This window comes from Sphaerodactylus townsendi, linkage group LG15, assembly GCF_021028975.2.
Source record: "Sphaerodactylus townsendi isolate TG3544 linkage group LG15, MPM_Stown_v2.3, whole genome shotgun sequence".
In the NCBI taxonomy this organism is placed as follows: Eukaryota; Metazoa; Chordata; class Lepidosauria; order Squamata; family Sphaerodactylidae; genus Sphaerodactylus; species Sphaerodactylus townsendi.
The window spans coordinates 4223194-4238164 of NC_059439.1; the positions used below are offsets into that span (position 1 = coordinate 4223194).

Sequence of the window (14971 nt, forward strand, 5' to 3'; positions counted from 1 at the left end):
GCCTGAACCAAACAGGCAGCTTTTCAGCTTGAACTTTTCAGGCTAAACTAATGTAAGGGGGGGGGGTTGCCGCAGAGGGGCGCTGTGGGGGCGGGGCCCATGGGGAGGCAGAAAACACAGAGTCCACCCCAGGCACAGTTTGGCCCAGCTATGCCTCGGCATTCTTGTGAGCAATGGGATCCACAAAACCTAATAAATATTCTGGGATTTTACTTTACAACACTTTTTAACCACCCTGCTTCACCCTGATGATGATTGAAGTGTGGTGGTTTCCATGCTTTTGAAGTAAGAGAATAGCAAAGTGAGGAGACTGATTAGCACTAACTGGTACCCAGAGAGGTGGGCTAGTTTGGAACAGCATAAAAAGATGGTATATTTTTAGTGTCACATGGCATGGTGGTTTGACTCCTGGGGAAACAACGGTGGATTTCCCTGCTGGGTGAATCCCCCTCATGGACGTAGGTAAGGGGGGGTTCTCGGGTTTGACTCCCCCCCCAATTCATGTCCGAAGCTCCGCGCCTCCGTTTGTGGGTTTTTAAAACATTTTAGTGCTTTTTCGGTTTTTGGCCTGCAGGGGGCGCATTGTTTGGGCTAGCAGCACCAAACTTTTCAGGGATTGTTTGGGGGACTCTCCTGATGATACTACCCGGGTTTGGCGAGGTTTGGTTCAGGGGGTCCAAAGTTTTGGACTCCCAAAGGGGGTGCCCCATCCTCCATTGTTTCCAATGGGAGCTAATAGAAGATGGGGGCTACACTTTTGAGGGTCCATAACTATGAACCCCCTGAACCAAACTTCACCAAACCTGGGATGTATTATCAGGAGAGTCTCTTATTGATACCACCCAGGTTTTGTAAAGTTTGGTCCAGGGAGTCCAAAGCTATGAACTCCCAAAGTGGTGCCCCCATCCCCCATTGTTTCCAATGGGAGCTAATAGGAGATGGGGGCTACACCTTTGAGGGTCCATAACTTTGGACCCCCTGAACCAAACTTCACCAAACCTGGGTGGTATCATTAGGAGAGACTCCTAAAGATATCCTGAAAGTTTGGTGCTTCTAGCTTAACAATTGCACCCCTGACAGCAGGCACCCCCCCCCCCAAATTTCCCCAGATACTCCTTTTAAATCCACTCCCTTTGGAATGGATTTAAAGGGAGAATCTGTGGTCCTCAGTTTAGAAGAAGAAGAAGAAGAGTTTGGATTTATATCCCTCCTTTCTCTCCTGTAGGAGACTCAGAGGGGCTTACAATCTCCTTGCCCTTGCTCCCTCACAACAAACACCCTGTGAGGTGGGTGGGGCTGAGAGAGCTCCGAAAAGCTGTGACTAGCCCAAGGTCACCCAGCTGGTGTGTGTGGGAGTGCACAGGCTAATCTGAATTCCCCAGATAAGCCTCCACAGCTCAGGCAGCAGAGCTGGGAATCAAACCCGGTTCCTCCAGATTAGAATGCACCTGCTCTTAACCACTATGCCACATTGAAAGTGATGCTGTTTCAGGGTGGGGGATAATCCACCCCAAAACAGCATCACTTTCAATGTTGTTTAACTAGGGACCCCAGATTCTCCCTTTAAGATGGATTTAAAAGGAGAATTTGGGCTCTCTCGTTTAAACACCATTGAAAGTGATGCTGTTTGCGGGTGGATTCCAGCATCACAGCGGCTGCCCAAGGGGGAGGGGCACAAAACAGATTTTGCACCAGGCTCAATTTTCCCTCTATGCCTCTGCCCAGAGGGGAGGGGCAGGGCAGGGCAGGGCAAGGCAGGGCAGGGGAGTCTGCCATCCCCGACCTCGGAGAGCTGCTTTTATAAGCACTAGGCCATGGGCGGGGCTTGGGGAGGCGTGGCCATGCCCTAGGGGCAGGTGGGGGTGTGGCCCCACCCCCGAACCCCCCCATAAAAAATCTATACCTACGTCCCTGATCCCCCTCTTAATTTGGAAGAAAAAGCTAGCTGGGATCCTAGTCAATATAAAATAAAACTGCAGCCATTTGAGAATAATGATGCAACAGAGCCGTTTACACAACCCGATCCCACACATGATCATTTGGCCTGCAGTAGCTGCAAATCTCCATTTCCATCAAAAATTTGGGGGAGAAGGAGGATTGATAAAGAGCTCAAGCAGGGAGGACTCAAGGACAGGAGATTTGTGTCCCTTTCGATAGCCCTCCTGTGTTAGTGTTACCCTCCTTCTCAGCCAGGGTTTATGAAACTGGGGAGTCCTGAACCAGAGACGTTCCAGGTTTAGAAGCCCAAAGCAGTAGTTGCTGGGTCATATCTGCGGCCAAGGACAAGTCCAAACATCCAAACTGCCTCTTCCGGAGCCTTGAGGTCAACGCCAGGAAGTGAATATTCTACCTGTGGGTTTGTGGTGAGGAAACTGAGGCTGTGATGCCCTTTTCCTACACCTTCCTCCATGCCCTCATCCACCTGATCAACCTGTTTTGTTATGTTTGCAGCTGAAGGCAAAGTGAACCTGCAGAGTGTTCTCGAAAGTGTCATGGCTACAAGGCAGCCTTCCGCATTCGAAAGTGAGTAGCCCTGCGGGACTGGGCAGGGATGCCGCCACCATTGTAGGTGGACATTCAGGAGCTTTGCCACGTTTAACGTTATTTATATGGGACTTCACCTCCTCAGAGGAAATGGCCATTCAGGAAGATTTTCAATACTTCATGATGAAAACAGTTGCAATGCATCATCATACACGACACGGGGACTGCAGCTTCAGCTAGCTGCCCTTTTTAACTAACTAATATTAGCGGAAACTTTGGCAGCAAGAGTCCAATGTGGAAAGCAAGCAGTACACAGCGTCCGTTGGTTACTATATCTCTCTTACTTTGTAATTCTCTGAGGTCTCCTAAACTGGCCATATCTTAGGGGCTCTGCATCCCATAATGTGCCACTGAACATGTTGTATCATTGCACCTCCTTCGGGGAGCATGCTGTGGTGACTTCAAAAGATGCTCTCTGGATTCTGGCACAACGCAACAAACAAATTATCCAGGAGTTTCTCCCATGCGCAGGGTTTACTGGCTGCGTAAACCATGCGCACACCTGCTTGGGTTGCAAGCACCTGGCTGGGTTAGGACATATCTGTAGATCCAGTCTAAGGAGGGTGGGGTTGATAGGGGAACGAATATAATGCCTACAGTATACTTTTCAAAGTGGTCATTTTCTCCAAACTAACTGACCTATTTCCTGGGGGCCGATTGTAATAGTGGGAAGTCTCCAGCAACAACCTGGAAGTTGGCATCCCTGGGCATGTTGGATCTGCATCCACCTTATCACTGCTTTCTTTCTCCCCCGTAGAAGACAGGACTGATGTTCAAAATCTGGAAGGCATCCTGGCCAGCATGGGCATCTCCCTCACACCTGAACAGCTGCAGGAAGCATTAAAATATGCCCCCATGGATGGTTAGTATTGAAAGGGGGATATAGAGGAATTCTTTTATCCATCGCTTCCTCATGGTAAGCTGTGGGGTTGAAACTCAGAAAATATTCTTTGAAACAAAGTCCAAAAAGATGAAGAATATGACATGCATGTACCATGCCTGAAACGGATTGGGGAGCCTAGTCATGCTTCTTGCAGGGAGGGAGATACTTGCACTTGGCCTGTTGATTGGTGTTTTTCAGTGTATTTCCTAGAATTTGGTTCTCCCAAAAATTCTGAGGAAATTACTTTCAGCTTTTTGTCTCACCTTCCCTCCAATGCACTGGAGCTGCAGGTGGGGATGAACCAGCTCTTCCCAGGTCTAGAAATGTGGCTCAGTTTCTGCCTGCTGGCCTCCGTCAGGTCCAGGGGTGGTGTCCCCCTTGCCCTCCCCCTTCTTAATGTGACCTCTTCTTCTCCTCGCAGCCCGACGGGAGGGTGAACTTTGGGAGGAATTCATGAGAGAAGCGGACCAGAGCAGTTCAGCCTCATCCCAGCACTGGTGAGTTAGTGAGCCAATTGCAATGCCTTGTGGAGCCACGTGCAGCTTCTTTTTTCCAAACAGTATACAGTGCCCATCCACTCACTGAACAGTGAGAACAGTTTGAAAAAATGAAAGGTGTCGGGCTGAACATATATATAGTTACCCTCAGGAAGTTCTATATTTCTCATCTGATGCCATATTTCCAATGGCTTTGAGTGCTCAGCATGTGGATGGGCCAAAGAGCCCCCAACACTTTTAGTCGGTGAATTCATTTGGAGATCCTGACACTTCAGCCACAATGGTGGAGCTAGAGCAACAAAATGACTGTCACAAAATGAGAAATCTCACAGGAGGCATAGCCATCCATAAAATGGCTGCCACCTCTTTTCCTTCAATTAAACCAGTGAAGATTCTAGTGCTGTGATGCAAGCTGTGTGGTCCAAAACAACATTTTTGACATCTGCACATGCAAGGTCAAAATTCCAATGAGAGCAATCCAACAGAAGCCTTGGTGGGCAAAAGCCCCACCTGGCACCACTACCTTTCTTTAAAAAAGTTCAGTGGGCACCAGGGAAAGGGTAAGGAGTCCCTTTACCACCCCCAGACATCATATTGGGGACCTGGCATAAGACTTAATTGTCAAAGCCGAAGAGAGATGGCAGAGTTCAACCATTCCAACAGGTGCTCTCAGATATGCCTCTGACAAACAGGTGGTATTAGGTGCAGCTAGGTTTCCAGGCCAGCCTCACCTGGACACACCCACTGACCCAACCAAATGTGGGCACAGGTGGTGCCACTTCTGTGTTTTTTGATGCAACCCCTAGAATGTTGTTTGGATTCAGTGAATATTTACCCGATAGAGCTCCTTATACCACAACTTCATTTAATGCAGAATTGTGCCTCCAGTAGTAACTGTCGCCTTGCAGAAGTTTCAAGTATCCTCCCCCCAAAAATGGGAGAAACCTCTTTTTTTTTGTAAAATTGCCCTACTTTGTCACTTGAAGCAAATTCATGCCTGCTAGGCAGATATTATTTGTAACATTTGACTAATTTCTTCCTGACTGATCTCAGGGAAGATGGTTGCAGCCGATGACTTGAGTTCCACTCTAGCCAAGAATGGGCCTCCACCTCACAGAAGAGGAGATGGAGGAGGTTTTGAAGCACGTCCCCTGTGATGGTGAGTAGTGAAGAATCAGTCTTAGGATGCAATCCGGAGGGTTGCGCAATGCACAGTTCCCCATCAGCTTTCAAACATCCATCAGGAACGAAATCGACCCTTTCATGTCTGCTCTGGGGCAACATTTAATGTGCAGCTGATGAATGTGAGAACTAAACGTTTGGGAGTTAAGCTGGCCCCTTTGTTGGCATACAGTGGGATCATGATCTGCACTGAGGGATAAATCCAATAATACCAAATAGCCACTGGGAATCTGTAAGTTCATTCCTAAACCAGATCCTGGTAGAAGCCAGGCTTCATGAAAGCGGATTTGAGTCTCCATGCCCCTCGTCCACCTGATCAGCATCATTTCTTTTGTTTGCAGCTGAAGGGAAAGTGAACCTGCAGAGCGTGCTCAAGAGTGTCATGGCTACAAGGCAGCCTTCTGCATTCGAAAGTGAGTAGCTCTGCAGGACTGGGCAGGGATGACTCCGCCATTGTAGATGGACATTCGGGAGTTTTGCCACATTTAACTTGATTTATATGGGACTTCACCTCCTCAGAGGTAATGGCCATTCAGGAAGATTTTCAATACTTCATGATGAAAACAGTCGCAACGTATCATCACACATGACATGGGGACCGCAGCTTCAGCTAGCTGCCCTTTTTAAGTTACTAATATTAGTGGACACTTTGGCAGCAAGTGTCCAATGTGGAAAGCAAGCAGTATACAGCGTCCGTCTGTTATTACATCTCTCTTTTTCTGTAATTCTCTGAGATCTCCTAAACTGGACATATCTTAGGGGCTCTGCATCCCATAATGTGCCACTGAACATGTTGTATCATTGTACCTCCTTCGGGGAGCATGCTGTGGTGACTTCAAAAGATGCTCTCTGGATTCTGGCACAGCACGGTCGATTCCCCACTCACCGTTTGATGCAGGCTACTCACGGCAAATAACCCGGGGTCCTGCAGCACTCCCTACTACACCATTGGCGACAACGCAGCCACCCCAATTCTGTCGCTCTCCCACCCCCCCAGCGCGTGTCATTTCAGATCCTGATCGGAAGTGCACTTTTTTTGAAAACCACGCACTGAGTGCAGGGCAGTGGGGAAGTCTGGGGGGTGAGTTCGGGTTTGAGTTTCCTGTCGCTGATAGTGACGTGGAGCCTTCCATCCAATCAGACCATGGCAGAGTGTGCACGATGCGCACGCAGCCTGTTGTTTTTTTTTTAACACCACAAATCGATGTCTGCTCAAATAGACGTGGATTCATCGGCAAACCTATATAGTATGCTGGTGAATCTGTGCATGCTCATGGAGACGTTGATTCGTCCTTTTGAAAATAAAAAAAATCCCACCCCAGCACAACGCAGCAGTCAATCAGGACAGCCCCTGAGCAGATCCGACAGTGGAGAGTCCTACGTGGCTGCTGCATGGCTGCCGCGTATATTGGACCAAGGGGGCAGAAGCTGCGGTGGGGACCATGACACCACACTCAAAAGGGCCCAAAGAAAACCAAAACCGGTACATATCTCCTTTCTTTTTTGAAGTGGGGAATCGACCCACAACAAGCAAATTATATGCAGGAGTTTCTGCCATGCACAAGGTTTACTGGCTGACTTATTTGTCCCTTTCCACACCTGCTTGGGTTGCAAGCACCTGGCTTAGGAAATATCTGCAGATCCAGTCTGAAGCAGGGTTGAGAGGGGAAGGACTTCGGTGAAATATAATGCCTACAGTATACTTCCCAAAGTGGTCATCTTCTCCAAATGAACTGATTTCTGTTCCCTGGGTTCGATTGTAATAGTAGGAAGTCTCCAGCACCAACCCAGACGTTGGCATCCCTGGGCATGTTGGATCTGCATCCACTTTATCACTGATTTCTTTCTCCCTTGTAGAAGACAGGACTGATGTTCAAAATCTGGAAGGCATCCTGGCCAGCATGGGATTCTCCCTCACACCTGAACAGCTGCAAGAAGCATTAAAATATGCCCCCGTGGATGGTTAGTATTGAAGGGGGAGGGGAAAATAGAGGAATTCTTTTCTGCATCGCTTGTTCATAGTAAGCTGGAGTTTTGAAACTCGGAAAATATTCTTTGAAACAAAGTCCAAAAAGATGAAGAATATGACATGCATGTACAATGCCTAAGACATATTGGGGAGCCTAGTCATACTTCTTGCAGGGAGGGTAACGCAGCCTGTTGATTAGTGTTTTCAGTGTATTTCTAAATTTGTTCTCCAAAAATTCTGAAGAAATTGCTTTCAGGTTTTTGTCTCACCTTCCCTCCAATGTACTGAGCTGCATGACTGGATGAAATTAAACCTGTTCTTCCCGAGTCTGGAAATGTGGGTCAGTTTGATTTCCAGTCTCAGGTTGATCTCCCCCTTGCCCTCCTCCTTCTTAATGTGAACTTTTCTTTTCCTTGCAGTGGACGGGAAGGTGAACTTGGGAGAATTTATGAAGGCGGCAAGAGCAATTCAGCCTCATCCCAGGACTGGTGAGTTAGTGAGCCAACTACAAAGCTTTGTGGAGCCCGTACGTTGTAGTGGTTAAGAACAGTGTTCTCTAACCTGGAGAACTGGGTTTGAGTCCCCACTCATCCACATGAAGCCTGCTGGGTGACCTTGGCTAGTCACAGGTCTCTCAGAACTCCCTCAGCTCATGCTGAGACAGTCAATGGCAAACCACCTCCTTCCTGTCTCTGCTCTTGAATTCCCTGCAGCGTTGCCATAAGTTGACTGTGACTTAATGGCACTTTACATACACATACATTCAGTGCCCTGTGAGAGGAGCTGGATCATAACAGACAGATGTGTGGGTTTGATTTGCTTTCATGGTATATTTACCATAGGTTCAAAATTTTAAGGTTACCCAGAACTCTCTCTTCTACTGAATAATATATTGTTTAGTAATCAAGTGAGGGGCTCCATCATCTCAAAATTAGTTCTTCTAATACCAAGTCATATGACCATCCCTAGTGATTCAGGGGTCGTTTTTGGGACTTCTACCTGACATTTCACCTCTTTACTCAATTCCATATACTTCAATTAAAACATCTCTACAGTTTTATCACACTCTTCATCAGTTTAAAAACTGCTCACCTACTGCATTTGTCTCCCCAAAAAGCCGGGGAAACCAGTTGTTGATTTTTTGTCATTTGAAGCAAATTCCTGCCTGCTAGAAGTGACCAGGTAAGCAGATATTATTTGTAGCATTTGACTAATTTCTTCCTGACTGATCTCAGGGAAGATGGTTGCAGCCGATGACTTGAGTTCCACTCTAGCCAAGATGGGCCTCCACCTTACAGAAGAGGAGATGGAGGAGGTTTTGAAGCACGTCCCCCATGATGGTGAGTAGTGAAGAATCAGTCTTAGGATGCAATCCGGAGGGTTGCGCAATGCACAGTTCCCCATCAGCTTTCAAACATCCATCAGGAACGAAATCGACCCTTTCATGTCTGCTCTGGGGCTACATTTAATGTGCAGCTGATGAATGTGAGAACTAAACGTTTGGGAGTTAAGCTGGCCCCTTGTTGGCATACAGTGGATCATGATCTGCACTGAGGATAACCAATAATACCAAATAGCCACTGGGAATCTGTAGTTCATTCCTAAACAGATCCTGGTAGAAGCCAGGCTTCATGAAACGGTTGAGTCTCCATGCCCCTCGTCCACCTGATCAGCATCATTTCTTTTGTTTGCAGCTGAAGGGAAAGTGAACCTGCAGAGCGTGCTCGAGAGTGTCATGGCTACAAGGCAGCCTTCTGCATTCGAAAGTGAGTAGCTCTGCAGGACTGGGCAGGGATGACTCCGCCATTGTAGATGGACATTCAGGAGCTTTGCCACGTTTAACGTGATTTATATGGGACTTCACCTCCTCAGAGGAATTGACCGTTCAGGAAGATTTTCAATACTTCATGATGAAAACAGTCGCAATGCATCATCATACATGACATGGAGACTGCAGCTTCAGCTAGCTGCCCTTTTTAAGTAACTAATATTAGTGGACACTTTGGCAGCAAGAGTCCAATGTGGAAAGCAAGCAGTACACAGAGTCCGTCAGTTACTATATCTCTCTTACTTTGTAATTCTCTGAGGCCTCCTAAACTGGACATATCTTAGGGGCTCTGCATCCCATAATGTGCCACTGAACATGTTGTATCATTGCACCTCCTACGGGGAGCATGCTGTGGTGACTTCAAAAGATGCTCTCTGGATTCTGGCACAGCACAACAAGCAAATTATATCCAGGAGTTTCTGCCACACGCGGGGTTTACTGGGTGACTTATTCGTCCCTTTCCCCAGCTGCTTGGTTTGCAAGCACCTGGGTTAGGAAATATCTGCAGATCCAGTCTGAGGAGGAGTTGAGAGGGGAAGGACTTCTGTGGAATATAATGCGGTCATTTTCTCCAAATGAACTGATTTCTGTTTCCTTGGGGCCGATTTTAATAGTGGGAGGTCTCCAGCAACCACCCGGAAGTTGGCATCCCTGAGCATGTTGGATCTGCATCCACCTTATCACTGATTTCTTTCTCCCCTGTAGAAGACAGGACTGATGTTCAAAATCTGGAAGGCATCCTGGCCAGCATGGGCATCTCCCTCACACCTGAACAGCTGCAGGAAGCATTACAGTATGCCCCCATGGATGGTTAGTATTGAAAGGGGGATATAGAGGAATTCTTTTATCCATCGCTTCCTCATGGTAAGCTGCAGTTTTGAAATGCAGAAACTATTCTTTGAAACAAAGTACATGCATGTACCATGCCTGAAACGGATTGGGGAGCCTAGTCATGCTTCTTGCAGGGAGGGTAACGCAGCCTGTTGATTGGTGTTTTCAGTGTATTTCTAAATTTGTTCTCCAAAAATTCTGAGGAAATTACTTTCAGCTTTTTGTCTCACCTTCCCTCCAATGCACTGGAGCTGCAGGTGGGGATGAACCAGCTCTTCCCAGGTCTAGAAATGTGGCTCAGTTTCTGCCTGCTGGCCTCCGTCTCAGGGTGGTGTCCCCCTTGCCCTCCCCCTTCTTAATGTGAACTCTTCTTCTCCTTGCAGCCGACGGGAAGGTGAACTTGGGAGAATTCATGAAGGCGGCCAGAGCAGTTCAGCCTCATCCCAGCACTGGTGAGTTAGTGAGCCAATTGCAATGCCTTGTGGAGCCCGTACGCTTCTTTTCCAAACAGTATACGTGCCCATCCACTCACTGAACAGTGAGAACAGTTTGAAAAATGAAAGTGTCGGGCTGAACATATATAGTTACCTCAGGAAGTTCTATATTTCTCATCTGTGCCATATTTCCAATGGCTTTAGTGCTCAGCATGTGGATGGGCCAAAGGCCCCCAACCTTTTTGAGTCGGTGAATTCATTTGGAATCCTGACATAGCCTGGTGGGCAGAGCAGCAAAATGACTGTCACAAAATGGCTCTCACAGGAGGCATAGCCATCCATAAAATGGCTGCCACCTCTTTCCTTCAATTAAACCAGTGAAGATTCTAGTGCTGTGATGCAAGCTGTGGTCCAAACAACATTTTTGACATCTGCACAGCAAGTCAAAATTCCAATGAGCAATCAGAAGCCTTGGTGGGCAAAAGCCCCACCTGGCACCACTACCTTTCTTTAAAAGTTCAGTGGGCACCAGGGAAAGGGTAGGTCCCGCACCACCCCCAGACATCATATTGGGGACCTGGCATAAGACTTAATTGTCAAAGCCGAAGAGAGATGGCAGAGTTCAACCATTCCAACAGGTGTACTCAGAAATGCCTCTAACAAGCTGGTGGTATTAGGTGCAGCCAGGTTTCCAGGCCAGCCTCACCTGGACACACCCACTGACCCAACCAAATGTGGGCACAGGTGGTGCCATTTCTGTGTTTTTTGATGCAACCCCTAGAATGTTGTTTGGATTCAGTGAATATTTACCCGATAGAGCTCCTTATACCACAACTTCATTTAATGCAGAATTGTGCCTCCAGTAGTAACTGTCGCCTTGCAGAAGTTTCAAGTATCCTCCCCCCAAAAATGGGAGAAACCTTTTTTTTTTTGTAAAATTGCCCTGCTTTGTCACTTGAAGCAAATTCATGCCTGCTAGGCAGATATTATTTGTAACATTTGACTAATTTCTTCCTGACTGATCTCAGGGAAGATGGTTGCAGCCGATGACTTGAGTTCCACTCTAGCCAAGATGGGCCTCCACCTCACAGAAGAGGAGATGGAGGAGGTTTTGAAGCACGTCCCCCGTGATGGTGAGTAGTGAAGAATCAGTCTTAGGATGCAATTCGGAGGGTTGCGCAATGCACAGTTCCCCATCAGCTTTCAAACATCCATCAGGAATGAAATTGACAGTATAATGTCTATTCTGGGGCTATATTTCATGTGTAATTGATAAATGTGGGACTTCGTATGGTGAGAAATTAAGTGTGAACTAAGCATTTGGGAGTTAAGCTGACCACTTGTTAGCATACAGTGGGTCACAATCCACACTAAGAATAAGCAGTCTCCAAAGCTGCCATTAGAAATGTGTAGTTTATTCCAAGACAGATCCCGGTAAAAGACAGGCTTAATGAAACTGGAGACTCCTCTTCTGAAGAGATGTTCCTGGTTTAGAAGCCCAAAGCAGCAGTCACTGGGTCATATCTACAGCCAAAGGACATTTCAAATACCCAAACTGCCCCTCAGAGCCAAGGCAGTGGCGTAGCACCCATGGGATGGGGGTGGGGGGCGCAATGTCCCAACCAAAGCTGCGGCGGAGGCATAGCCGGGCCATTGTGGGGGTGTGGGGGGGGCATTCCAGGGGTGTTCTGGGGTGGGTGGCACTGTGGCAGGGGCACAGTGTGAGTGCTCACCCCAGGCACAGTTTCCCCTCGCCCCACCTCTGTGGGTTTGTGGTGTCGCAACTGAGGCTGATGCCCCCTTCCCATGCCTTCCTCAATGCCCCTCATCCACCTGATCAGCCTCTTTTGTTTTGTTTGCAGCTGAAGGGAAAGTGAACTTGCAGAGTGTGCTCGAGAGCGTCATGGCTACAAGGCAGCCTTCTGCATTCGAAAGTGAGTAGCTCTGCGGGACTGGGACTGCATGCCTTCGCCATTGTAGGTGGACTTTCAAGGATGCCATGCTGGTCCAGAGAGAAATCCAGAAACCCAAACCACAGCATGAGGACAAGCTAAAACAGGACAAAAGCAAAAAAGGCCTTTGTCCTGCATGCTGCATAGAATACTTTGCCAACCTATCAGGCAGTGGGTGAATCAGGGATGAAGTTGCACCTTTGCCTTCTGAAAGGAAGACTGAGAGACAACTACAGCCTCTGATTGTAAATATCAAAAATGGTGGTTAGTTACATGTCCTTCTAACAGCAAAAGTAGAGAGCAGAAAGTGCTTCTATGTGAATAATATTATTCATTGATTTTAGGTGATGCATTAGTTCAGGGGTCGTCTGCGTCATCAACCTTTGCTATCAAAACAGCCATTTTTGGCCCCCAACTGGAAAAAAAGTATAGAGCTGCACAACATATTTTAGCCTCTTAATGCACACAGCGTATTAACTCTAAAGGGGGGGGGGACCTGTGATGCACCCTCCCGTTGGGGAGGGTTTTAACAATGGGTTTGCTGGGCGCCTTTGAATTTTGAATTTTGAATTTTTGAATTTGACTTTAAATCTGTATTAACCGCTGTTTTTAAAAGGGATTTAGTAATTTATATGTATTGAAGTTTAATTGTTTAGTCTTGCTTGTGTTTAGTTGTATTATGATTTAATTTTGTTGTGCACCACCCAGAGCCCTTCGGGGATAGGGCGGTATATAAAACTAAACGATAGGCAGGCAGGCAGGCAGGCTGGCAGGCAGGCAGGCTGGCTGGCAGGCTGGCTGGGCTGGGCTGGGCTGGGCTGGGCTGGGCTGGGCTGGGCTGGGCTGGGCTGGGCTGGGCTGGGCTGGGCTGGGCTGGGCTGATTGATTGATTGATTGATTGATTGATTGATTGATTGATTGATTGATTGATTGATTGATTGATTGATTGATTGATTGATTGATTGATTGATTGATTGATTGATTGATTGATTGATTATTCCCTCATTTCCACTCACTGCCAAGGCTTAGCTGTGGAGTGGGGAGCTGTGGTCTTTGGCTGCTGGCCTAATAGATGTCTTCCCCTAATAGATGTCCCTTAATAGATGTCTTCACCTCTGCTTGTCTTTGCTTTCTCCTTCTCATTCTTCCGCTGAGGTCTGTTCTGTCCCTGTTTCGCCCCTTCTCCCTTTCTCTCCCTTCTTCTCTCTTTCCCCCCTCCTTGGCATCTTCCTTCCTTCCATTCATGCTCCCATGTTCCCTCCCAGCCAATCCTAACTCTGTCCCCTGATGCCTCTCAACAGAGTCGCTCCTGCTCCCTCCCCCCAAGAGGTTATTTCTTTTCAGAATCAGCGGTGCATTTCTTCCCCTTTCCTCTTCTGCGTTCCTGCATGGCAGGGGGTTGGACTTGATGGCCCTTGGGGTCTCTTCCAACTCAATGATTCTATGATTCTTGGCCCAACAGGAGGTCCTGCCCACCTCTTGTGCCTGCTTTGCTGCCTCCTTCACACCCTGCCCCATGATAGTGAATAAGTTCATCTCTTTGGGCCCCAAACTCTGCAGTGTGTCTGATGAGAACCTTTTCTAACTGCCAAACTAGATGTGATGACATGTATGTGGTTACCATGAGACAACCTCTGCCACTATTTTAAAGTAATTTAAAAGCACAGTAGCTCACAGTGAGGGTGCAGCCTGTGCAGGGTGGGGGTGGGAAAGGAGAGGGACTTCTGTGGGGTATAATGCCAGAGTCCACCTTTCAAAGTGGCTATGTTTTTTTAAGGTGGCCAGATCTCTGTTTCCCAGGAGGCAGTTAGTTTTATTAATAGGTGATCTCCAGTCACAACCTGGAGGTTGGCATTCCTCTGTATGTTGGATCTGCATCCACCTTATCACTGCTTTCTTTCTCCCCTGTAGAAGACAGGATTGATGTTCAAAATCTGGAAGGCATCCTGGCCAGCATGGGATTCTCCCTCACACCTGAAGAGCTGCAGGAAGCATTCAAATATGCCCCTGTGGATGGTTAGTATTGTAGGGGAAGGAGGGATATGGAGGAATTCTTTTCTCCATCACGTTCTTGGTAAGCTGCAATTTTGAAACAAAGTACAAATATACAAAGAATACAACATATATGTACAATGTATAAAACACATTGCGGAGTGTGCCTGCCACCTTTTCTTGCAGGGAGAATTTCACAGCCTGTTGATTAGGGTTTTCAGTGTACTTCTAAATGTTTTCTCCAAAAATTCTTGAGAAATTCATTTCAGCTTTTTATCTCACCTTCCCTCTGATATGCTGGTGCTGGGGGTGGGAAATAAAGCCAGCTGTTACTAAGTCCTTCCCAGGAACCTGCCCTATGTTTCTCCCTACTGGCTTCTGTCTCAGGTTGGTGTCTCCTGCGACTTCCCTCCCCCCTTCTTAATGAGAACTCTTCTCTCTCTTTTTTGTAGGGGATGGAAAAGTGAATTTGGGAGAATTTATGAAGGGGGTCAGAGCAGTTCGGCCACATTTCAGGCCCGGTGAGTTAATAAGCTGGCGGCCATGCCTTGTGGGTCTCGTGTGGTATAGTGGTTAAGAGTGGTGGGCTGTAATCTGGAGAATGAGATTCTGTTCCCCACTCATCCACATAAAGCCTGCTGGGTGACCTTGGGCTGGTCACAGCTCTCTCAGAACTCTCTGAACCCACACAGAGCCAAGCAATGACAAACCACCCCCAAAAGTCACTTGCCTTGAAAATCCTACACAGTTGCCAAACGCTGACTTCGACTTGCTGGTACTTTACACACACACATACAATGCTCTGTGACAGAGGTGTCAGGACCAAGCCTGTCAGTGCCCTGATGTCTTGCTGTGTAAG

At 47.5% G+C, this 14971-nt stretch overlaps 1 protein-coding gene across 1 annotated transcript in view; it reads left to right on the forward strand.

The window, feature by feature from the left end:
* The first annotated feature begins 5004 nt into the window (after positions 1–5004).
* EFCAB3 (EF-hand calcium binding domain 3) overlaps positions 5005–14971 on the forward strand; it is a 50526-nt gene continuing 40559 nt past the window's right edge. Inside the window, exons 1-12 of the mRNA XM_048517815.1 lie at positions 5005–5083; positions 5448–5519; positions 6964–7068; positions 7495–7563; positions 8311–8415; positions 8770–8841; positions 9609–9713; positions 10118–10186; positions 11197–11301; positions 12031–12102; positions 14032–14136; positions 14565–14633. Of these exons, the coding sequence (XP_048373772.1) occupies positions 5023–5083; positions 5448–5519; positions 6964–7068; positions 7495–7563; positions 8311–8415; positions 8770–8841; positions 9609–9713; positions 10118–10186; positions 11197–11301; positions 12031–12102; positions 14032–14136; positions 14565–14633 (1009 nt within the window). The 5' untranslated portion in view covers positions 5005–5022. The remainder of the gene's footprint in view (positions 5084–5447; positions 5520–6963; positions 7069–7494; positions 7564–8310; positions 8416–8769; positions 8842–9608; positions 9714–10117; positions 10187–11196; positions 11302–12030; positions 12103–14031; positions 14137–14564; positions 14634–14971) is intronic.